The 25,449-nt window shown below is 44.5% G+C and overlaps 1 protein-coding gene across 7 annotated transcripts in view; it reads right to left on the bottom strand.

Moving 5' to 3' along the window:
• PDE1B (phosphodiesterase 1B) overlaps positions 1-25,449 on the bottom strand; it is a 464,528-nt gene that overhangs the window by 64,095 nt on the left and 374,984 nt on the right. For all 7 annotated transcript variants that reach the window (XM_077297904.1, XM_077297903.1, XM_077297906.1 and 4 more), the window contains 2 exons: positions 23,124-23,190; positions 5,265-5,381 (listed from right to left, as the gene is read on the bottom strand). In XM_077297904.1, coding sequence (XP_077154019.1) covers positions 5,265-5,381; positions 23,124-23,190 — 184 coding nt within the window. The remainder of the gene's footprint in view (positions 1-5,264; positions 5,382-23,123; positions 23,191-25,449) is intronic.

Consider the following 25,449-nt stretch of genomic DNA (forward strand, 5'->3'; position numbering starts at 1 on the left):
TTCTCTTATAATCAACCATTGAGAGCATCATTTGAGTGATCCCTATATTTTCTATATACATCTAAGAAATACACATGATTGATCCCTACATTTTCGATACACCACTAAGAATTACATATGATTGATCCCTACATTTTCTATATACCACTAAGAATTACATGTGAATGAGCCATCCCTCCTATTTTCCCATACACCACTGAGAAGTACTATATGTATGTATAAACTTTACATTATCTAAATACAGTACCACTGAGTTAACCCCTAAGGCTTCATACTGCTAATCCTAAATTACCAGGCAATATGCAATAAAATAGAATTTCACAGCTACAGCCCTGATGACTAAGTCATGGCACTTTTATGAGCTGAAACTGACTTCTGCCTTCCTAAATAACAGTCTTTGGGGAGGTGATACTCAGCGACTCATTGAGTCATCAGCATTTTAATTAAAACAGTACCGTGTTGCTGAGATGCCAATGGGCATGTATCACCGAAGGGACGGCAAAATTACTTGGTGTTATAAAGGGCACCTATTGAGCTGAATCTGCATCGTGATAATGTAATCTACCCCCTATCCTCCATAAATTCACAGACCTCTCTGTGATATAATGATGGCACATAAACTCAAACTCATCTCTCTGTATACCTCTGATAAGTAGCCGGCTCACTGCCAAATCCTGGACCCTTGGTAATCAACTATAATTGGCGAGACAAGAATCCAGCATGGCTGCCATCTAATGACTCATTTCCTCTAAGTAATGTACATAGGTGCACCAAGCAGAAGACAGCCCTTTCAAAGTAACTTTTCACCATGGCAGGTACATTCATTTTCACTAATAGGTTATATAGAAATGTGTTATACTGAGTACCTCCCACAACTGGTGCTGCTCCGCTGATTCTCGAAAAGCTTTTTTATCTTGTACACCCACGCTCTCAAGGATCCAATATGTGATAAGAGACCAGATGCAGTATCAATGCATTTTTTTGTCAACGTGTTTCGAGGAAATCATACCTCTCCATCACAACAAACCATAATAAGATTTGCCCTGAGGAAGAGGTATGATTACCTCGAACCGCACTGACAAAGAAAACCGCATCCATATCGCATCTGGTCTCTAATTGTATATTGAATCCTCGGCAGCGCGGGTTTACATCCACTCTCATCTCCAAGTTTTCATCTTATATGCCCAGTTGGTTGAAGAAAAAATTTGTACTATTATTACAGGGGGTAGGGGTCTAAATTTGTGACAGATGAGCACAGAAGACAAAAAAAACTGTTCATAAATCAGTGGAAAAGCACCAAAACAAAGAGGTACTCAGTTTCAATTAAAAAAGTCAGTGTGTTCTGGGTGGCTTGCTGATGTGGTGGCATGATGCCACCACACAATGAACCACCATGATGTAGCAAAGCTGGAGTTCTTCGTGGGACAGCATCACATAGGGATTCTTGGTCAGACAGGTGAGGAATATAGTGGTTTATTATTTTTAATTTTACAATAATAAATGAGAGACTACGAGCATTTATTTAAAATAAAGGAGTCTGTGTCTTTCTTTCAATTAAAGGACTTTATTCTGGCTTTGTATTTTTTACAATATGAATATGGGGTTAGTAAAGGGGGTGTCTTATAGACGCTTCTCCATTACTTACCCTTGCGCTTGATGTCAGCTACCATAAAACAGCTGACATCAACTCCAACCCTATTACCTCACTTGCCATTACACCAGGACAAGTGGGAAAAGCGAGGCTAAGAGACAAATTTGGCGCATCTTACTGATGCGCCATTTCTGGGGAGGCTGAGGGATGATGTTCTTAGTCTGGGAGGGTGCCAATATCCATGGCCCCTTCCTAGCCTATTCATATCATGTTTTTTTATTACAGGAGACCAGGGTTTCAATGGAATGGGTGTTAGGTGAGTATAACTGTGCTTGTTATTTTTAAATAAAAAAGTAAAAGTGTGTTTTTTTTATTTCAAATAAAATACTTTTTTCTTGCTGTGTGGTTATTTACAATATAAGCAAAGGATTAGCAATGGATAGGCATCTTGGAGACACTTCTCCATTACTAAGCTGTGGGCTTGATTGCCACCGCCGCAGGGAAAGTAGGAAGAGGCGGGCAAAGCGCTGGAATTGGTGCATCTAATAGATGCGCTTTTTGCAGGCATCTGCGGGCTCCTATTTTTAGGCTGGGGAGGCAATATCCATGGCACCTTACCAGCATGAGAATACCAGGCCCCAGTTATCTGCTTTAGCTTGGCTGGTTGTCCTAAAATTGGGGGACGCCACGCTGTTTTTTTAAATTATTTATTTAAATCATTTAAAAAAAAAACATTGAGGGGAACCCTCTTTTCTTGATAACCAACCTAGCTGCAGCTGTCAGCTTTGCCTGGCTGGTTATCAAAAATACATGGGAACCACGATGACTTTTTTTTAATTATTTATCTAGAGTGCAGGCAGCGGCTAATGAATACTCCTATCAGCCACTGCCTGCTCTCACTGTTATTAGCGGCAGCAGATGTAGGCTGATAGAAGCAGTAGTCCCATCAGGTGACGCCAGTGACCAGAGGTAAACTTTTTACCTTTGATCACAGCTGCGGGCTCATGCATGATTTTACCGCCGATGAGAGGTGTCGATCAGGGGGCTGAACCAGAACAGTAACACGGATTTCCTGGTGAAGTCCGTGTTCGGAGCCCATGCCCAAACAGTAGGTGTTCGGTATGGACGTCGTATTTTACTGTTCAGGTTCGCCCATCTCTATTTCCTAATACATTTTTAGTGAAGGAAACACATAGACATTTACTAAATGGCCATGACATAGCTATTGAATTTGTATTACGGTACATTACATATTTTAACCATGACAATCTTTGTGAATACCTTGTTGAAAAGAATATCTCTGCCTTAGATGGAATGTTTTTTTTATATCCTTGGTGTTGTTACAGTAAGTATTACAATCTCACAAATTTGCTATGATTGATATACTGACTTTTATTTCTTGCTCATATTGTAACTAAGGCATTACACAGGTTGATTCACTCGCTACTGGAAAAAATTACTTTAACTTCTAAAAGAGGCAATCAACCGTACTGAAATTTGAACTGTACATACCTTAGCTCATAAGAAGTGAGAATGCAATGCACCTCAGTGTTAGCGAAGAAAAACATCCTCGCTCCAAGTTGTCTCGCCGAGTTGTCACAAAGTCGGTCATCTCCACTACAAGATAGACTTGCTGCATGCCTTTCTGCGTGTCGGTAGGTTATGTGTGGTATTTGCATTTCACTCTTGCCAAATTCCTTCGTCATTTGTAAACAATATACAGACACAGTTTGGAGGAGCATGTTTTCAATGTGAAAACTTCTTGGAAAACTGAATCCTTAAAGAGGTTCCTAAGTAGGTTGCAGCTGTAAAATCAACCATCCAAACAGAGTATTGAAGCGTTCTTATATGACAGAGCAATCTCCAAGGGACCAAGGTCGCCTGATTTAATATCACCAGATTTTTTTCCTTTGGGGTCATTTGAAAGGTCAGGTGTACAGTAACAAGTCACGAACATTACAGGTTCTCCGAGAAAACATACAGTGAGAAATTCAGGCAATGACCCCAGACCTCCTGCAGAATACAATCAACACTATAGACCGGCACATGCAGCAAGCTTGGATGCGAAGAGGACATTTTCAGCACTTGCTTTAAATCATCAGTTTCTCATGAACCAAGGTATGTACAGTCCAAATGTCAGTATGATAGGTAGCATCTTTTAGAAGTTACAGCAATTTTTCAGGGTAAAGTAGATAGTGAATCACCCTGTATAAAAGAAATGCAGTAAAAACTCTCTTTTGGCCTCATGGGCATAGTATATACACATATGCAAAATTTATTCAATATAGATGAGGAAACTTTAGTTGTAATGTTCCATATGTTATATATTTAATATATTTATCTGGAACGTTTCATATGAATTCCATACGTCGTCCATATGACAACCCTATACATGTGTATGTGAGAAGTATTCTTTTCTTGCTAATTCAGAAGTGCCCTTCTACGCCAGAAAAGGTTTCTGGCCTTTTAGAGCTTGTCTTAGGAAACCTATGTTACAGTTTGATGGGTGTACATTATCTTTACCTTGCCTCGATAAATCCCAAACCAAGTGGCGCAAGATGAGCAGCTTTCAAAAGAACATAATTAGGAAATTTTCTGTTGGGAGATAGCTATTCTATATGTCTATGTGTAGGCACCCAGTGGTTGTAATGTTAAATTCAGACTGATTTTTGAGGGTTTTCACTAATGACTAGAATGGACTAAATTATTATCATGAAAAATTGGAAAGAAATATATGGATACATCTGTAGCTGGAAAAATGGGACTTGTATGGAATGCGAACAGAAGTTTAACCCAGATTTGTATGCATAAATGCAATTTTCAGTCTTTTTTTTTTACTTTTTTTGTGGGGGAGGAGTATCAATACTCATATGACTACACATAGTTAATAGGATACCATTACCACAACATTATGGTTCATTACCACCTTTGTACCTATAGTTTGAAATGCTAGTAAAATCAATGTACAAAATTAGATTTGTCACTTATATTTCTAATATTCTATATGTGTGGTTTCATATTGCATTCATTTATTAATATGTTGAGTGTCAAGCAGTGTTTCATATTGTAAAGTACTTTTTTCAAATAAAAATAATTTTCTTAGACTACAAGGACAATAACCAATTCCTAAAAAAATCTCTTCAAGGTAAAAGTTATCTGATGAGAAGCTTGAAAAGACCCAATCACATTGAAGAAGCACTCCCCATCAACATTTTTATCCTCTTAATTTATTGAAATCAACTTATTATATAGCACTGTTTACTTCCAATTGCTAATTTTTCACTTCTACCCAGCTAATTATTCTGTTATTATGAGGTCTATGACATCATGTAATTAAAAAATGACTAGCTTCTAAGCTCTATGTAGAAACATTAAGTCAATTTTCCGTGCATGAGTCATCAGGAAAGGAGGGAGCAGCTGGGTATAATTGCAGGGAAAAGACACTTCCTGTTTCTACATAGAGCAAAGGAAAGAGACGCTAGGTAGAAAGGCAAAATGAGCAATTGTAAGTAAACAGTGTTATATAATATGATGACTGCAATAAATTAAGAGGATAAACACTTTGATGGGAGAAGCACTTCTTTGAGGGCAACCATGCTTGGAAAAAATCACAAAATTGCTCATTAAATCACATGAAAATAATTCTAAGTGTTAAAAACACCAATTAGACTACCTTAAAGCGACTGTTCAGGTTGTGCCTGGTCAGAAGTTCAAACACAATGGTCTTCAAAGCATGATCTTCACTCACTCTGTTCAACACAAACACATCGAAGTCCCAGAGATCCAAATGCTAATAAATGGAAACAAAGAAGAATTAGGCAGCCCTCAATGGTAGAGGTGTATTGTATTTTCCCTGGCAGATCAGTAGAACTTTTACAGGCCATAGTCTTCACAGTACGCAGTATATAGTAATTGGATGTAGAAAAAAAGAATCCTCTCAGAATGAAAAACAGTAAAATGCACTTAATAGGAGTTCATCTAAGCATGCAAATTAGGCTAAATTTAGATGAACATGCTGTTCAGCAGGACCAGCAAACCATCTAATATGACGGGTGAAATAAGTATTGAATATGTCACCAATTTTCAAAGTAAATATATTTCTAAAGGTGCTATTGAAAGCATCACATTATGTCGGTAACAACATATCCAATCCACATGGTTAAAGAAATCAAACCATAAATATCTATAACTTATGGGCTACATGGCATTTTTCATGTTTTCCTACCTCACAACCTGGAATTTCACTTTTTTTTAGGGTTTGCATCAGTTCACGTAGAGAACATGCCTACAACTGTGAACACTTGGTTTTCTAAATATTGTGAGGCAAACAACAAATAGGACAAAATAACTGAAAACTTCAGTGTGCATAACTATACATCCCCCTAAAGTCAGTACTTTGTAGAGCCTCCTTTTGAAGCAAATACAGCTGCAAGTCGCTTTGGATAAGTCTCTATAAGGCCGGTTTCACATTTGTGGTTGTGTCCGCAGCGTTTCTTCCGCAAATATCCGCAAGCGTTGTGTATTCCTATATTTAACAGTAGGGACTCATGCATCTGCGATCTTTCACGTTTTGCCGCGTTTGACGACGCATGCATCGTTTCGTCGTCTGCCGCTTGTCGAGGAAATGCAACATTTAGTAATTTTTAGAGGCGTCAATTTGCCGCCTGGAAACGTATGCGGTTGATTGCGTAAGGAATGGGCCAAAAAAACGCATTGCTGTCTATATGAACGCATGCATTCACAAGCACATGCGTTTGCTTGCGTTCGTGAATGCATGCGTTCCACAAGAGAAAAACTATGTCTAGACACTGATAAGCCACCCCCCACATACAAGGTGATAAAGGGAGGGAGTGGACATTTGCAGGTCACTACTCAGCAGACAGTCAAGCAGAGCAGACAGACCACAGCACCTTGGAGCAAACAAGCCTCTGAACAATGTGAGTATATCCTAGCCAATGCCTTTATTTTCTATCTCTACATGTCCTAATTTCTGCCATTTCTTTCTTTCTTTCTTCATGCATCAGAATGTCTTCTTCTTCTGATGAGGAGCAACGTCCTGGGCCTTCTGAAGTAGAACATGTCAGTGAGGTGAGTACTTGCCTCCTCAGATTGGTAAGTATTCACTGTCACATCTACACATATGCCAATTTTTGTTTTTCATTTTTTTTAGAGCTCTTCTTTTACTGCGGCAGAGACTGGGCAGGAGCAGCGGAGTCACGGTCGGGTGGCAAGGCGGCAGCGTGTACGTATACAAGGCTGACTGTTTACTGTATCCTCACTTTAGTATTCTTGAATCTTCCTTTCTTTACATTCCTATTTCTTTACATTTTTCTTCTGGAATATTTTTGTATCTTGACTTTCAATTCATGCCATTTCTCAGCCTCTGTTTTCTTTCTTTTCCTTATGTTAATGGACCCAACATTATTGTCTTTATGTCTTTATTTAATTTTTAGGTTCCAGAACGGGATGAAGACCTCATAGAACATGACCTCCTCATCTCCCTGGTCCAGGAGCGAGTCCCGTTGTGGGACACCCGGGTTCCACAGCACTCGGACAACGTGACGATCCGGCGCCTATGGAATGAGGTGGCCAAAGAGATGTGAGATGGCTGGGACAACGCCCCGAATCGGGTCCGAAATGCTTTTGGTAAGTATTGCAATGCAGTGTGAAGCAGCAGAGACCTTGGCCGTTCTCACACAACTGTGTGTGATGAGATAAACTCTCAGGAGTTTCTCTCATCACACACAGTTGTGTGAGCACGGCCAAAAGTCCATTGTCTAACCATTATGTTTTGTTTTTTCAACAGTGGCCAGAGTCAAAACACGTTGGCATTCGATGAAGGACTGCTTCAACAAGGACCTGCGTCAAGAGAGCCGTGTTCCCAGTGGTTCAGGAGCAAGGATCAGAAAATACAAATACCATCGTGTTCTGGCATTTTTAAGACCGGTCCTTGCCCAGAGAATGTAAGTATTTCTCCCGTGCATTAGGTTGTATTGTATTGCCATAATCTGTATATTTCTATTCCACAGGATTTTGCATCTGGTTAATTTTTGGTATTTTCTTTTTCCTTTTTTCACAGCACATGGAGCACTACTGTTGGCCCAGGTTCTGGAGCGGTCCTTCATCAGACAGCCACGGACCCGTCCCAGCCATCTAGCAGCGCTGCAGCAAGTGGGCCTGCCACACTAACTGAAGACCAGGAAGCTGGTCCATCAGGTGTTCCCCTTTTCCAGTCCTCTGCCACTGCCCCTTTTTTGGGGGGCTCCTCCCGGCAGCGGCAGAGGGCATCGGACAGGTCCCTCATGCCCGAGTTTTTGCACTTGAGCTCGGTTTTTCACGAAGGACTCAAGGCTTTGGGTGACCGAATGGATATTTCACTTAGCCACATGAATACACGTATCCAGGAGGTCACCAAAAGCCTTGACCAAGTAAAAGCCGACCTCCATAGGCCAGCACATCATTTTTTTAACCAAATTGAGCCGGGCATGTTGGAACACCTTACTCCTGATCTCCCGCTGAGTGTCATGCAGGCCTGCATTGCTGCTTACGTGCAGGCTATGCAGCAGAGTCGGTATTTTCAGCAGACAGTGGCAGCATATCTGTTGTGAACTCTGTTTCCGGGCTCCCTCCTGTGGTCGTGAGTGGTACTGTGTGAGTTCTCTCTTTGGGCTCCCCCTGGTGGCTCTTTTTGTTATTTTGCAGGTTTCTGGCTGGGATCAGCTGTCTCGTCATCTGCTAGTTAGGTTTCCTATTTAATCCAGCTGGTCCTTCATTCCTTGCCTGTTGTCGTTGTATTCAGTGCTATTCTGATTGCTCCTGTCTACATCCATTATCAGTCTCTCCAAGAGAAGCTAAGTTTTGTTTGCTTATTTTTGCTCATCTGTGTTCAATATGTTTCCTAGTATATGATGAGTTTTGTCCAGCTTGCTAATATGTGATTTCCCAGCTTGCTGGTGCTCTGGGGAGCTGAGTTGCTCCCCCCACATCGTTAGTTGGTGTGGGGGTTCTCGCATTCTCTGCATGGATATTTTTGCACAGGGTTTTTTACTGACCGCACAGATCCCTTGCTATTTTCTGCTATCTAGCGTTAGCGGGCCTCATTTGCTTAACCTGTTTCATCTCTGCGTTTGTCTTTTCCTCTTAACTCACCGTTATTATTTGTGGGGGGCTTCTATATCTCTGGGGTTATTTCTCTGAGGCAAGTGAGGTCTTTACTTTCTCTTTAGGGGTAGTCAGTTTCTCAGGCCGTGAAGAGACGTCTAGGATTTCAGGAAACGTTCCACGGCTGCCTATAGTGTTTGCGGTTAGGATCAGGTTTGCGGTCAGTCCAGTTACCACATCCCCAGAGCTCGTCCTATTTTCTACTACTTAGCTGGTTAGATTTGTGATCCTCAGCCACTAGGATCATAACAGTACAACAGGCCAAAAGTGTTAAATGCATCGCAAAAGTGGGATAAGAGAAATCCTGAGTTCAATTTTTTTTCTGCTCTGCAGTGTGTCCTGCTTCTCTCCTCCCCTTAAAGGGAACCTGTCACCACGTTTTTGGAAGATGGGATAAAAATAGCGTTAAATAGTGGCAGAGGTGGGCGTTACATTAGTGTGTGTGTTATGCGTTTATTACCCACCTAAGTTGCCGAAATAACTTTGCAAAGTCTCCGTTTTCGCCTGTCAATCAGGCTGGTCAGGTCGCATGGGCGTTGTCTTCCCCCAGATTTGGCGTAGTTTTCCGTTGGTGGCGTAGTGGTGTGCGCATGCCCAAAGTCCGGAATCCTCTTCCAGGGGATTTAAAATAGCGCGGTGTTCGTTATTGCATTGGTGATCGGTGGGCGCGGCCATCTTCCTTTGGCCGCGCGTGCGCAGAAGCGGCGCTCTGCTGGCCGCGGCTTCAGGAAAATGGCCGCCGCGATATCCATCTGCGCACGCGCGGCATCCCGCGGCCATTTTCCTGAAGCCGCGGCCAGCAGAGCGCCGCTTCTGCGCACGCGCGGCCAAAGGAAGATGGCCGCGCCCACCGATCACCAATGCAATAACGAACACCGCGCTATTTTAAATCCCCTGGAAGAGGATTCCGGACTTTGGGCATGCGCACACCACTACGCCACCAACGGAAAACTACGCCAAATCTGGGTGAAGACACCACGCCCATGTGACCTGACCAGCCTGATTGACAGGCGAAAACGGAGACTTTGCAAAGTTATTTCGGCAACTTAGGTGGGTAATAAACGCATAACACACACACTAATGTAACGCCCACCTCTGCCCCTATTTAACGCTATTTTTATCCCATCTTCCAAAAACGTGGTGACAGGTTCCCTTTAATCTCTGGGTGGCTTTGAGTTCAGCTGCAGACATGGACATTCAGAGTCTGACTTCTAGTGTGGATCATCTTGATGCAAGGGTGCAAAGCATTCAGGATTTTGTTGTTCACAGTCCTATGTCTGAGCCAAAAGTACCTATTCCTGAGTTTATTTCTGGAGATAGATCTAGGTTTCTGAATTTTAAGAATAATTGTAAATTATTTCTTTCTTTGAGACCTCGTTCCTCTGGTGATTCCGCTCAGCAAGTTAGAATTGTTATCTCCCTGTTACGTGGCGACCCTCAAGATTGGGCTTTCTCCCTGGCGCCAGGAGATCCTGCATTGCTGAATGTGGATGCGTTTTTTCTGGCGCTTGGATTGCTTTATGAGGAACCTAATCTTGAGAACCAGGCAGAAAAGGCCTTGCTGGCTCTCTCTCAGGGCCAGGATGAAGCTAAGGTGTATTGTCAAAAATTTCGGAAATGGTCGGTGCTTACTCAATGGAATGAGTGTGCCCTGGCTGCAAATTTCAGAGAAGGTCTTTCTGAAGCCATTAAGAATGTTATGGTGGGGTTCCCCACGCCTGCGAGTCTGAATGAGTCAATGGCTTTGGCTATTCAGATTGATCGGCGTTTGCGGGAGCGCAAACCTGCGCACCATCTGGCGGTGTTTTCTGAACAGAAACCTGAGTCTATGCAATGTGATAGGATTCTGACCAGAATTGAACGGCAAAATCATAGATGTCAGAATGGGTTGTGCTTTTACTGTGGTGATTCAGCTCATGTTATCTCAGCATGCTCTAAAAGCACAAAAAACTTCGCTAGATCTGTCACCATTGGTACTGTACAGCCTAAATTCATTTTGTCTGTTACTTTGATTTGCTCTCTGTCATCCTACTCAGTTATGGCTTTTGTAGATTCAGGTGCCACCCTGAATCTGATGGATTTGTCATTTGCCAAGCACTGTGGTTTTATCCTTGAGCCATTACAGTTCCCTATTCCATTGAAGGGAATTGATGCTACGCCATTGGCCAAGAATAAACCTCAGTACTGGACCCAAGTGACCATGTGCATGACTCCTGTACATCAGGAGGTGATTCGCTTTCTTGTGTTATATAATTTGCATGACGTTGTCGTGTTGGGTCTGCCATGGTTGCAGGCTCATAATCCAGTCCTGGATTGGAAAGCTATGTCTGTGTTGAGTTGGGGTTGCCAGGGAATTCATGGCGATGCTCCCTTGGTATCAATTGCTTCCTCTACTCCTTCTGAAGTCCCTGAGTTTTTGTCGGACTACCAGGATGTATTTGATGAGCCCAAATCCAGTGCCGTACCTCCTCATAGGGATTGTGATTGTGCTATAAATTTGATTCCTGGTAGTAAGTTCCCTAAGGGACGACTTTTTAATTTGTCTGTACCAGAGCATGCCGCTATGCGGAGCTATGTAAAAGAGTCTTTGGAGAAGGGACATATTCGCCCCTCCTCGTCCCCTCTTGGTGTGGGATTCTTTTTTGTGGCCAAGAAGGATGGTTCGTTGAGACCCTGTATAGATTATCGCCTTCTAAATAAAATCACGGTCAAATTCCAGTATCCCTTGCCATTGTTGTCTGATCTGTTTGCTCGGATTAGGGGGTCTAGTTGGTTCACCAAGATAGATCTTCGCGGTGCGTATAATCTTGTGCGTATAAAACAGGGTGATGAATGGAAAACAGCATTTAATACGCCCGAAGGCCATTTTGAGTACTTGGTGATGCCTTTTGGACTTTCTAATGCCCCTTCTGTGTTTCAGTCCTTCATGCACGATATCTTCCGAGAATATCTGGATAAATTTATGATTGTGTATCTGGATGATATTTTGGTCTTTTCAGATGATTGGGAATCCCATGTGAAGCAGGTCAGGATGGTATTTCAGGTCCTGCGTGCCAATGCCTTATTTGTGAAGGGTTCCAAATGTCTCTTCGGAGTCCAGAAAGTGTCCTTTTTGGGCTTTATTTTTTCTCCTTCTTCTATTGAGATGGACCCAGTCAAGGTCCAGGCTATTCATGATTGGACTCAACCTACATCGGTTAAGAGTCTTCAGAAGTTCTTGGGTTTTGCTAATTTTTACCGTCGCTTCATTGCTAATTTTTCTGGTGTGGTTAAACCTTTGACGGATTTGACCAAGAAGGGTTCTGATGTGACTAACTGGTCTCCTGCGGCGGTTGAGGCCTTTCAGGAGCTGAAGCGCCAGTTTTCTTCGGCTCCAGTTTTATGTCAGCCAGATGTCTCTCTTCCCTTCCAGGTCGAGGTTGATGCTTCTGAAATTGGAGCAGGGGCTGTTTTGTCACAGAGAAGCTCTGATTGCTCTGTGATGAAGCCATGTGCCTTCTTTTCAAGAAAATTTTTGCCGGCTGAGCGAAATTATGATGTTGGTAATCGGGAGTTGTTGGCAATGAAGTGGGCATTTGAGGAGTGGCGACACTGGCTAGAGGGAGCTAAGCATCGTGTGGTGGTCTTGACTGATCATAAAAATTTGATTTATCTTGAGTCGGCCAAGCGGTTGAATCCTAGACAGGCTCGTTGGTCGTTGTTTTTCTCATGTTTCGATTTCGTGGTCTCGTACCTTCCTGGTTCGAAGAACGTGAAGGCTGATGCTCTTTCTAGGAGTTTTGTGCCTGACTCCCCTGGAGTTTCTGAGCCGGCTGGTATCCTCAAAGAGGGGGTAATTTTGTCTGCCATTTCCCCTGATTTGCGACGGGTGTTACAGGAATTTTAGGCGGATAGACCTGACCGTTGTCCATCAGAGAGACTGTTTGTCCCAGATAGATGGACCAGCAGAGTTATTTCCGAGGTCCATTCTTCAGTGTTGGCGGGTCATCCTGGGATTTTTGGTACTAGAGATTTGGTGGCTAGATCCTTCTGGTGGCCTTCCTTGTTGCGGGATGTGCGTTCCTTTGTGCAGTCCTGTGGGATTTGTGCTCGGGCTAAGCCTTGCTGTTCTCGTGCCAGTGGTTTGCTTTTGCCTTTGCCGGATCCTAAGAGGCCTTGGACGCATATTTCCATGGATTTTATTTCGGATCTTCCGGTCTCTCAGAGAATGTCTGTCATCTGGGTGGTTTGTGATCGTTTTTCTAAAATGGTCCATTTGGTGCCCTTGCCTAAGTTGCCTTCTTCCTCCGATTTGGTTCCGTTATTTTTTCAGAATGTGGTTCGTCTGCACGGCATCCCTGAAAACATTGTGTCTGACAGAGGATCCCAGTTTGTGTCCAGATTTTGGCGGTCCTTTTGTGCTAAGATGGGCATTGATTTGTCTTTTTCGTCGGCCTTCCATCCTCAGACGAATGGCCAAACCGAGCGAACTAACCAGACCTTGGAAACTTATTTGAGATGTTTTGTTTCTGCTGACCAGGATGATTGGGTGACTTTTTTGCCATTGGCCGAGTTTGCCCTTAATAATCGGGCTAGTTCGGCTACTTTGGTTTCGCCTTTTTTTTGTAATTCTGGTTTTCATCCTCGTTTTTCCTCGGGTCAGGTTGAGTCTTCTGACTGTCCTGGGGTGGATTCTGTGGTGGATAGGTTGCAGCAGATTTGGAACCATGTCGTGGACAATTTGACGTTGTCACAAGAGAAGGCTCAGCGCTTTGCTAACCGTCGTCGCTGTGTGGGTCCCCAACTTCGTGTGGGGGATTTGGTGTGGTTGTCTTCTCGTTATGTTCCTATGAAGGTTTCTTCTCCTAAGTTTAAACCTCGTTTTATCGGTCCTTATAAAATTTTGGAAATCCTCAACCCTGTGTCATTTCGTTCGACCCTCCCGGCATCGTTTACCATCCATAATGTGTTCCATAGGTCTTTGTTGCAGAGGTATGTGGTGCCTGTGGTTCCTTCTGTTGAGCCTCCTGCTCCGGTGCTGGTTGAGGGAGAATTGGAATACGTGGTGGAGAAGATCTTGGATTCTCGTATTTCAAGATGGAGGCTTCAGTATTTGGTTAAGTGGAAGGGCTATGGTCAGGAGGATAATTCCTGGGTTGTCGCCTCTGATGTTCATGCGGCCGATTTGGTTTGTGCCTTCCATGTGGCTCACCCTGATCGCCCTGGGGGTTCTGGTGAGGGCTCGGTGACCCCTCCTCAAGGGGGGGGTACTGTTGTGAACTCTGTTTCCGGGCTCCCTCCTGTGGTCGTGAGTGGTACTGTGTGAGTTCTCTCTTTGGGCTCCCCCTGGTGGCTCTTTTTGTTATTTTGCAGGTTTCTGGCTGGGATCAGCTGTCTCGTCATCTGCTAGTTAGGTTTCCTATTTAATCCAGCTGGTCCTTCATTCCTTGCCTGTTGTCGTTGTATTCAGTGCTATTCTGATTGCTCCTGTCTACATCCATTATCAGTCTCTCCAAGAGAAGCTAAGTTTTGTTTGCTTATTTTTGCTCATCTGTGTTCAATATGTTTCCTAGTATATGATGAGTTTTGTCCAGCTTGCTAATATGTGATTTCCCAGCTTGCTGGTGCTCTGGGGTGCTGAGTTGCTCCCCTCACATCATTAGTGGGTGTGGGGGTTCTCGCATTCTCTGCGTGGATATTTTTGCATAGGGTTTTTTACTGACCGCACAGATCCCTTGCTATTTTCTGCTATCTAGCGTTAGCGGGCCTCATTTGCTTAACCTGTTTCATCTCTGCATGTCTTTTCCTCTTAACTCACCTTTATTATTTGTGGGGGCTTCTATATCTCTGGGGTTATTTCTCTGAGGCAAGTGAGGTCTTTACTTTCTCTTTAGGGGTAGTCAGTTTCTCAGGCCGTGAAGAGACGTCTAGGATTTCAGGAAACGTTCCACGGCTGCCTATAGTGTTTGCGGTTAGGATCAAGTTTGCGGTCAGTCCAGTTACCACATCCCCAGAGCTCGTCCTATTTTCTACTACTTAGCTGGTTAGATTTGTGATCCTCAGCCACTAGGATCATAACACATATCCACCTGTGCCTTCACTGTCACGACTAACCTCAATGCCGACCTCTGCTGCATACCACTGCACGGCCACCTCTATTCCTAGCACTGCCGGACACCAGTACAGCACCACCACGATGCTGAGTGCTGTTTGACAGCCCACCGCCACCACCATGACAACCGCTGCTCCTGCTTGGACCTCCTCCACTGACACGACGATGCAGCAGGACCCAGGAATGGCCTTCCGTACCGCCACCACCACGATGCAGCAGGACCCAGGCATGGCCTTCCGTACCGCCACCACCACAATGCAGCAGGACCCTGGCATGGCCTTCCATACCGCCACCACCCCCACGATGCAGCAGGACCCTGGCATGGCCTTCCGCTCTACAAGCGCTATGGACTCTGGCATGGCTGCACGCTCTACGAGCACTATGGACTCTGGCATGGTTGCATGCTCTACGAGCACTATGGACTCTGGCATGGCTGCACGCTCTACGTGCACTATGGACTCTGGCATGGCTGCACGTTCTACGAGCACTATGGACTCTGCCACAGTGCAGCCGGACCCTGACAGGTCACCCACCACGACCATGCCACGACATATGAGCCTACTGAGGCTTACCAGAACCCGGCAATTACAGAAAAGAAAAAAAAACCACAGCGGACTCTTAGTATTCCTCCCCCTTCACCTCCCAGTGTGTCTGTAATGTCAGGTTTGTCTCACCCTTCCAGTGCGTCTCAAGCCTCTCATGTGTCAAGCCCTATCCCCGAACTACCAGACCCCACTAGTTTTATTGCCCCTCCTCCTGCCACCTCTGCGTCGTCCACGGTTAGCCAGGCCTCAGTGCTTCACACACCCCGTTTACATCACTCTACCCCAAGCAGGCGCAGTTAAATAAATATTTTGGTTGTTAAAAAATAAATACAAGTTTTTTTGCCCCAATTATGTTTGGTTTATTGTGTCTTTCGCCGCCGGAAACAAATAAGAAACTTCGCCACACACTTTATTTTTTGGCCACATCATAGCTCCAGTAGTTAGCAAGTACAAGACTTTGTGTGTCTTTAGTATAGAGCTATGAGGTGGACCAAAAAATGTATACTTGTATTTTCTCCTTAATCTCTTCATTCTGCTTAGTCTGTGACTAGTGTTGCAGACTGAAGAGAAAATGGTGGCAATACCATGCAAAACTATACTCTACAGGTCAGGTGTCCAAAAACCCATTAGTTGGGACGCCTGACCTGGTGAGTAGAGAAGTGCATTGCATAGCCTCCTTTTTCTCTTCTGTGTACATAATCTATTTGACACAAACTCAAGGGACGATGGCGGTCATACACGGCATATCTATGCTCACCTGCACGTGTCAGAAATAGTGAATTCATGAGGCTGTTATATGTGCATCATGAATTCATTATTTCTGACACCTGACTTGATGAGTATAGATCTGTTTTGCATGACAGCCATTGTCTCTTCAGTCTGTGTCCAATGGATACTGCATAGCAGAACAGAATCAGGACGCAATGACGTCAACAACCTTATCACTAAAACCACATGGCTGCCGTCACACTAGCAGTATGTGGTCACTACTTTATATTGGTATTTGTAAGCCAAAACAAGGAGTGGAACTATTAGAGGAAAAGTATAATATTAGCATATCTAGCACTTCAGCCTTCATCACCCACTCCTGGTTTTGGATTACAAATACTGATAATAAATACAGACCAAATACTGCTAGAGTGAGGACAACCTCGGTTTATAGAGGAAATACATATGAGACACGGTTAAGACAACAAAAAAAAGTTTATTAACGAGAAACATTAGTAACATGTAAGAAAATAACTAGTACAGATAAAATAACAACAGGACATTTACACAACATTGTCCTGCCATGACACACGTCCAATATCCGAATTAGTGGGTGTGCAGCTGGTTCATACAGTTCAATGTTGGGCCGCTCCTTAGCCATAATGTAATTGTGCAGAACCACACATGCTTTGACCACCTCGTCAACTGTCTCCATTTTTAGATTTATGGCTGATGCAAGAATGCGCCATTTAGCGACCAGAATCCCAAAGGTACACTCTACAGTTCTTCATGCCCTGGTCAGTCTGTAGTTAAAGATCCTTTTAGTGTGGTTCAAGTCACGACTGGAATATGGCTTCAGTAGGTTTTCGCACATCTGAAAGGCCTCATCCCCAACCATAACAAATGGCATCGGTGGACCTTGAGTGTTGGGGAGCGGTCGTGGAGGTGGAAAATTAAAATTTTTGCCATACACACGACGGCCCATATCCGAGTTCTTGAAAGTCTGGGAATCGTTGCCACGGCCAAAAGCTCCAATGTCCACGGCGATGAAGCGACAGTCCGCATCGGCTATTGCCATGAGCACAACAGAAAAATATTTTTTATAGTTGAAGTACTCCGATCCTGTTCTGGCTGGTTTGATAATGCGGATGTGCTTTCCATCCACCGCTCCTAAACAGTTGGGGAAATCACACAGACTCCAGAATTTTTCCGCAATTCCAATCCACATGTCCAAGGTGGGTAGGGGTATAAACTCATCCCGGAGTACATTCCACAAAGCCCGGCAGGTGTCCGCAGCTATTCCGGACAGGGTGGATATTTCAACCTGGTATTGGAAATGGAGGGATGATAAACTCTCTCCGGTTGCCAGAAATCTGGAAGAAAAGAATTAAAGAAAAATTACAATCAGTTCAATTTAAGGTGTGGTTATGCTAAAGACAGAAAGAAAATTACCAAACAAAAAAAAAACATGTTTAGTACACCCAAAATTAACACTGGCATTGGTTTACATTTCTTACGTACCTTAATGTAACCAGCAGACGTTTCTCTGGTGGAATCGCTCTACGGAGCTGGGTGTCCTGTCTCCGTATGGCTCCTTGGACATGAGCAAGAAAATCCCGGAACGAGTCTTGCAACATCCTTTTATATTCCGGGAATTTGTCCGGGTTGGCATTAAGCTCGCCATACAGCGTGTGATAGGCTCCACGGCTCTCACGTAGTTCAATAATGGGGTGTCTCTACGCCGTCTCCTTCTCCATCTTTCGCGATTTCTGTCTTGCTCCCAAGCAAATGCACAGGCAAGAAACAGCTTGATGCTTAAATCCAGGTTGAAATAACAGCTCTCCATGCGAAGATCCATCATGACACAGGATACAGGAGCAAAATCTGAAGATTTCAGCTGTTCAAGGGTCTATATATAGAGATTCCATAATACACGCCCTCTGTAGTCCCTTTGGCGGTGTCTGGTTATCTAGATTTTTCTCCTGTAAAATTTGTCATCATGCGCACCAAAAACGCAAACGCAGAAAAAAACGCATGGAAACGCGTACAAACGCCACGTTTGTACGCGTTTATATGCGTTTTTTCCAGCACTTGCGGATGCGGATTAAACGCTGCAGATTCTAGCGCAAATGTGAAACTAGCCTAAGATTTCCACATCTTGCCACTGGGATTTTTGCCCATTCCTCAAGGCAAAACTGCTCCAGCGCATTCAAGTTAGTTTCCTCTGGTGAACAGTAATCTTCTAGTCTGACCACAGATTCTCAATTGGATTAAGGTTTGGACTTTGACTAGGCCTCTCCAAAACAGTTAGGGTACCGTCACACAGTGGCATTTTCATCGCTACGACGGCACGATACGTGACGTTCTAGCGATATAGTTACGATCTCGCAGTGTCTGACACGCAGCAGCGATCAGGGACCCTGCTGAGAATCGTACGTCGTAGCAGATCGTTTGAAACTTTCTTTCGTCGCTGGATCTCCTGCTGTCATCGCTGGATCGTTGTGTGTGACAGCGATCCAGCGATGCGTTCGCTGGTAACCAGGGTAAACATCGGGTTACTAAGCGCAGGGCCGCGCTTAGTAACCCGATGTTTACCGTGGTTACCAGCGTAAAAGTAAAAAAAAAACAAACCGTACATACTCACCATCTGATGTCCTTCAGGTCCCTTGCCGTCTGCTTCCCGCTCTGACTGACTGCCGGCCGGAAAGTGAGAGCAGATCACAGCGGTGACGTCACCGCTGCACTCTGCTCTCACTGTACGGCGGCACTCAGTCAGAGCGGGAAGCAGACGGCAAGGGACCTGAAGGACATCAGATGGTGAGTATGTACGGTTTTTTTTTTTTTACTTTTACGCTGGTAACCACGGTAAACATTGGGTTACTAAGCACGGCCCTGCGCTTAGTAACCCGATGTTTACCCTGGTTACCAGCGAACCTCGGCATCGTTGGTCGCTGGAGAGCGGTCTGTGTGACAGCTCCCCAGCGACCACACAACGACTTACCAACGATCACGGCCAGGTCGTACCGCAGGTCGTGATCGTTGGTAAATCGTATAGTGAGACGGTACCCTTAGTCATGTCCCCTTAAACCACTCGAGTGTTGGTTTAGCAGGAAGTCAATGACTTGTTGGAAGATGAACCTCTGTCCCAGTCTCAAATCCATCTTCTCCTTATGCAATAAAATGGGATCACACTATAATCAAACTCTTAGCATAATCTACATGATTCTATCGGTTGAGAGAAAATACAGTTGTGTGGCCCTGGCCTTATAAGAATATTTAGTGATGGTTAAGGGTTGTCGGGCAGGATGTATCAATATGAGACTCTCACTAATAAATGCAAAATAGAAAAGCTGAACATTGAATTTTTAAATAACTGAACTAATGGAAAGGAGTTTTATAGACGCCTCTCCATTACTAAGCCATGGGCTTGAAGGCACCAGACAATACAAAGGTGACATTAACCCCACAAATATGAACCCCACTTGCCACCGCCACAGGGCAAATCGTCAGAATTGGTGCATCTAATAGATATGCCTTTTCTGGGGCGGCTGCGGGCTGCTATCTTTTAGGCTGGGTAAGGCAATATTCATGGCCCCCTACCAGCCTGAGAATATCAGCCCCCAGCTGCTTGTTTTAGCTTTGCTTGTTGTCAAAAAATGGGGGAAAACCCCCACCATTTTTTTCAATTATTTATTTAAATAATTCAAAATACGGCATGGGGACCCCTGTATTCTTGATAACCAGCCTTGCTAAAGCTGACAGCTGAGGGTTGCAGCCCGCAGTTATCAGTCGTGCCTGGCTGGTTATTAAAAATACAGGGGAACCCACGTTATTTTTTTTTCTTATTTATTTATAACAAAGAATAGGACGTGTGAAAGAGCCCTAAGGCTGTGAAATGATTCCAAGGCAGACACTTATTTGTATTATGTTAAAAAAGGGACTCTGTAGGTGCAAGTATGCTTTCTATACTGTGCATGTCCAGTCTGCCAATATTCACAGTGGTGACCCACTTTGATATCTATTAATTAAAAATAAAATATATTTTCAGAATATTAGTCAAATGTTAGCAACGATTACCGTATATACTCGAGTATAAGCCGACCCGAGTATAAGCCGACCCCCCTAATTTTGCCACAAAAAACTGGGAAAACTTATTGACTCGAGTATAAGCCTAGGGTGGAAAATGCAGCAGGTACCGGTGAATTTCAAAAATATAAATAGATGCTCCATACCGTTCATAGCTGTGCCATATAGTGCTCTGCACCATTCATTATTGCCCCATAGCTGTACCATATAAAGCTGTGCCATATAGTGCTCTGCACCGTTCATAATTGCCCCATAGCTGTGCCATATAGTGCCATATAGTGCTCTGCACCGTTCATTATTGCCCCATAGCTGTGCCATATAGTGCTCTGCACCGTTCATTATTGCCCCATAGCTGTGCCATATAGTGCTCTGCACCGTTATTGCCCCATAGCTGTGCCATATAGTGCTCTGCACGTTCATTATTGCCCCACAGCTGTGCCATATAGTGCTCTGCACCGTTCATTATTGCCCCATAGCTGTGCCATATAGTGCTCTGCACCGTTCATTATTGCCCCATAGCTGTGCCATATAGTGCTCTGCACCGTTATTGCCCCATAGCTGTGCCATATAGTGCTCTGCACCGTTCATTATTGCCCCATAGGATGTGCCATAGAAAGCTGTGCCATAGAAAGCTGTGCTGCTGCTGCTGCAATAAAAATAATAAAACACATACTCACCTCTCTTGCTTGCAGCTCCTCAGCGTCCCGTCCCGGCGTCTCTCTGCACTGACTGATCAGGCAGAGGGCGGCGCGCACACTATATGCGTCATCGCGCCCTCTGACCTGCACAGTCAGTGCGGAGAGAGAGACGCCGGGAAGACAGAGCGGCGCCCGGCGTGTGGAACGCGGACAGGTGAATATGTAATACTTACCTGGTCCCGGCGTCCCGCTCCTTCCCCCGGACAGCTGGTATTCGGTGCCGCAGCCTCTTCCTCTGTCAGCGGTCACCGGCACCGCTGATTAGAGAAATGAATAGGCGGCTCCGCCCCTATGGGAGTGGAGTCCATAGTCATTTCTCTAATGAGCGGTCCCACGTGACTGCTGAACAGGGGAAGAGCTGCGGCACCCGGAGACCGTGGGACGGGCAGGGGGAGCGCCAGGGGCCCCGGAAGCAGGTAAGTATGCCTCAGCGCCCTCTCCCCCTCACCCGCCGACCGTGACTCGAGTATAAGCCGAGAGGGGCACTTTCAGCCCAAAAATTTGGGCTGAAAATCTCAGCTTATACTCGAGTATATACGGTAGTTAAAAGTGATAGGCTCTCAGTTTTTCCATTCTTCCATTTTACAAAGACTTGCTTTAACTTTCTGACTCTTATTTCATTATTTCTTTGATGCTTTTTTTCCAGATATAACTAAGTTCCAAATTCCAATGTTCCTCTAGAGAAGTGCATTGTGGGAACTCTGAACAAAGCTACATAGTTAGGGCTAAGCTGCGAGGTCACGCGAATGTCTGCAGACTAGAGATAAACCATATTCACATTCGAAGAAGGAATCATCAGAGATTTTACTTTCCCTTTGGATACTAATGGAAAAGAATATAACATAGTTTTTCTTGTAAAGCGGACTGGTTAGCAATCCTGACAAGGCTGTTTTAGTAAATAACTGCATTTATTATTTATAACATAACAATTCTGTTGGATTTTTTTCTTAGAATACTACATTGCGCCCCTACCCTGTTAATACTCCTGGAAAATTTATGATAAATGGACAACTAGGTTTTACACATTCTGACCCTGTCCAATCAGACAGTAGTGACACATTCTATAGACAGAAGTAATGGGAATGTCCAGTTGTTAATTTATTTACACATTTTCAAGAGGAATTCCAGAGGAACAAGTACAACACAGAATTGTAAAAACAAAACTCATAATTAGAAGTCCATTTTACAGTTCGGGCAGGGGAGAAGAGAAAGAGAAATTGAGTGTGAGTTTGGTGGAACCTGACCTTCCACGGGTCCGCTCATCCCTACCCATGATCCATAATTCTTATAATGAAGTATTATAGGGGTTGCCTCATGAAAATCTTTCATGACATATCCAGAAAACATGCTCTAAAGCGAACCAGTCACCAGGTTTGGCCGATATGAGTTACGGTCACCGCCTTTCAGGGCTTATCTAAAGCCTCAAAAGGGCAGAGAAGTATGCCTGCGCAGGAGCGCGATGCCGGGGGGCCGTGAAGCAAGCAGGAGGGCGGCACTGCAAGAAGATGGGAGGCGCCGGACCAGGACCTGCGACACCCATCAGACCGGACCGCCCTGCAGGTGAGTATAATAAAAGTTATTTTTCTTCTCTTGCAGATTGGATCGGGGGCTTATCTACAGCAGTATAGAATAATCCACAGTAACTGTCAGCACTTTCAGCAGATATTTTTGTATATTTTTCTGTATACATGGAATTTCCCTTATGTAATGTTATTATTGGAACTGGTGCAGCTGCTGTCACCCTGCAGACATACGTTCCCCATGCTGCAGTTATTTCTGCGTGCAGCGTATGCACAGGCTGCTGTGGATAGCTGAGGAGCTTAATGACTGTGTCTGCTGTGTACTGAGGCAATGCTGCTGATGTGTGTAATGGCTTGCTTTGTGATTTTACAAGACGGAGGTTCCAATAATAGCACTATATTAGTAATTTAGTAATTTATTAGCTATCCCCTTAGCATCCTCTTTAAAGGTAGAATTTTCAATTCAGGTTTCCCTCGCCCATCGAGTTTCCTGGAACCTGTTCAGGGGTTATCCGTAAGATAAAAGGTGTTACAACACTTCTAGGATGCTACAGGAGAATATAGGACTATTGTCCCTACACCAACCTTCTGTAAGGTAGCAATGGGGTTTGGAATTGACTAGGATGGGAAAATATTTAATTTGTTGGTTGGATATCACTGATCTTATACTAAGGCAAACTTATAATGTTCTTCTGCAGTTCTATAAAATACTGAGTACTTTACCTTTAAGCTGTTAACAATAGCTGCAGAATAATTTGGTCCGACAGCTGTATATGTTCTTCGAAACATTCTGGACAAAAACAAAAATACACTGGTTGCTAATATATACATGGATATGGGTGAGGATGGAAGTAAAGAGAAACAGAATTAAATTGCAAAATTTGTAGTAAAACAAAGAAATACATAAGAATAGCTCTGTAAACTGCGGCTCTCATCCTGACCTCTGTTATCAGTTTCGACAGAACCCTAAAGGTACCTTCACACTCAGCAACTTTACAACGAGAACGACAACGATCCGTGACGTTGCAGCGTCCTGGTTAGCCATCTCGTTGTGTTTGACACGCAGCAGCGATCTGGATCCCGCTGTGATATCGCTGGTCGGAGCTAGAAGTCCAGAACTTTATTTGGTCGTCAGGTCGGCGTGTATCGTCGTGTTTGACAGCAAAAGCAACGATGCCAGCAATGTTTTACATGGAGCTAACGACCTGTGAGAACGATAAGTGAGTCGCCGTTATGTCACAGGATCGCTCCTGCATCGTTCTGGAGCTGCTGTGTTTGACGTCTCTACAGCGACCTAAACAGCGACGCTGCAGCGATCGGCTCGTTGTCTATATCGCTGCAGCGTCGCTGAGTGTGACGGTACCTTAAGACCATGTTCAGTATTTTACCTCAGTAATTTACCTCAGTATTTGGTCAGTATTTTACCTCAGTATTTCACCTCAGTATTTGTAAGCCCAAACCAGGAGAGGAACAATCAGAGGAAAAGTATAATAGAAACACGTCACCACTTCTGTATTTATCACCCACCCCTGGTTTTGGCTTACAAATACTGACCAGATACTGAACGTGTGAACGTGGCCTTACAGAGCAAGTCTATTGACATTCCTCACATGTCAGATCCAGCTCAGCATCATTACATTATTACTTTTGAATGAAGGCTTGTCGCCGATATGAACGGAGCCTAATTCTTCTGAAATGTAAAATATTTTTACATTTTTAGTGATGAGCAAGTGGGCTCGGATATCGTGTTATCAGAGCATGCTCGGGTGTGTTTGTGCCTGTTAGACAGCCGCAGCATATGCGGGGATTGCCTGTTTGTTAGACAATTCCTGCATATATTGCGGCTCTCTTAACAGCCACAAATCATGCAGCCACATTGACTCAAACATATTACTCGAGCACAGCGGGGTTACTTGGATAACACCCGAGCATGCTCTGATAATACAATATGCACGCTCACAAGTCCCAACTAGGAGCTCCGACACATCTAGAGTAATTGTCACAATGTGGCCATGCAATAGGAAATGCAAATCGGAGACTTGGCTGCATAGTGAGAGGTATAACCAGCAGAAAGAGCCCACTGTAAAGTGCACTAGTGAGATGACATCTAGAAAACTGTGTTCAGCTCTGGAGACTTCACTGACAACAAGAAATTGATTAAAGGAAACCTGTCACCTCAAATTGGCGGGATATTTAAATGAGTTTTTACCCGTCCGATGGGCGGCGTTAACTCTTCATTTCTCCACCCCGTCCGTCCCTGTTGTCCGCAATATGCCCGCAGTTGGACAAAGCATACTGCACGTGAGCCACCGAATATTGCTTTGCGCACGCGCCAACTATGGCGCTCACATACTCTAATTCACTAACATATTATTAGGGGTCGAGTTCCCGCTTCTGCACAGGGGGAATCTCGAGCCATCTCCGCTGCGGTCTACCATTCTTCTCCTGTCGCAGTGGAGCCTGCTCAGCGGAGGCATCGATCCCAGCGTCTCGCTCAGTCTGACACTGTGCAAACGGTTACTGCTGCCTTTCCAGCTTCTGCCATTGTAGCCAGTACTGCTCAGCGGCGAGCAGACGTCTTTGGGACTAAGTCCTACTTTTCCCCTTCTGAGCATGCCCAGGGTAAGATCTCTCATGGGAGGGTCAAATGCTCAGGTACTGCAGCAACTCCCATTGGTCCTCTAGGAAGGTCCTAAAGTTGCTCAAGTTCTGTGGCAGCCTCCCATTAGTCCTTCTGGGAAGGTCCTGTAGTTGCTGCAGCTATAAAAGGGTCGCATGACTGCACGGCCATGCGCTAGTATCAATCTATGTTATGTGCTTTGAGCCAGTGTTGTCTTGTGTGTATGCATTTAGGGCCCCGGCTGAAATAAGCCCCTAGAATACTGGCACCTCCGGTGAGGAGTTTTGCATGTATGTATTCAGGGTCCCGGCTGAAATAAGCTCCTAGAATACCGGCACCTCCGGTGAGGAGCTTTGCGTGTATGTATTCAGGGTCCCGGCTGAAATAAGCCCTGGAATACCGGCACCTCCGGTGAGGAGATTGTGTGTG

The sequence above is a fragment of the Ranitomeya variabilis genome, chromosome 3 (assembly GCF_051348905.1).
Source record: "Ranitomeya variabilis isolate aRanVar5 chromosome 3, aRanVar5.hap1, whole genome shotgun sequence".
NCBI lineage: Eukaryota > Metazoa > Chordata > Amphibia > Anura > Dendrobatidae > Ranitomeya > Ranitomeya variabilis.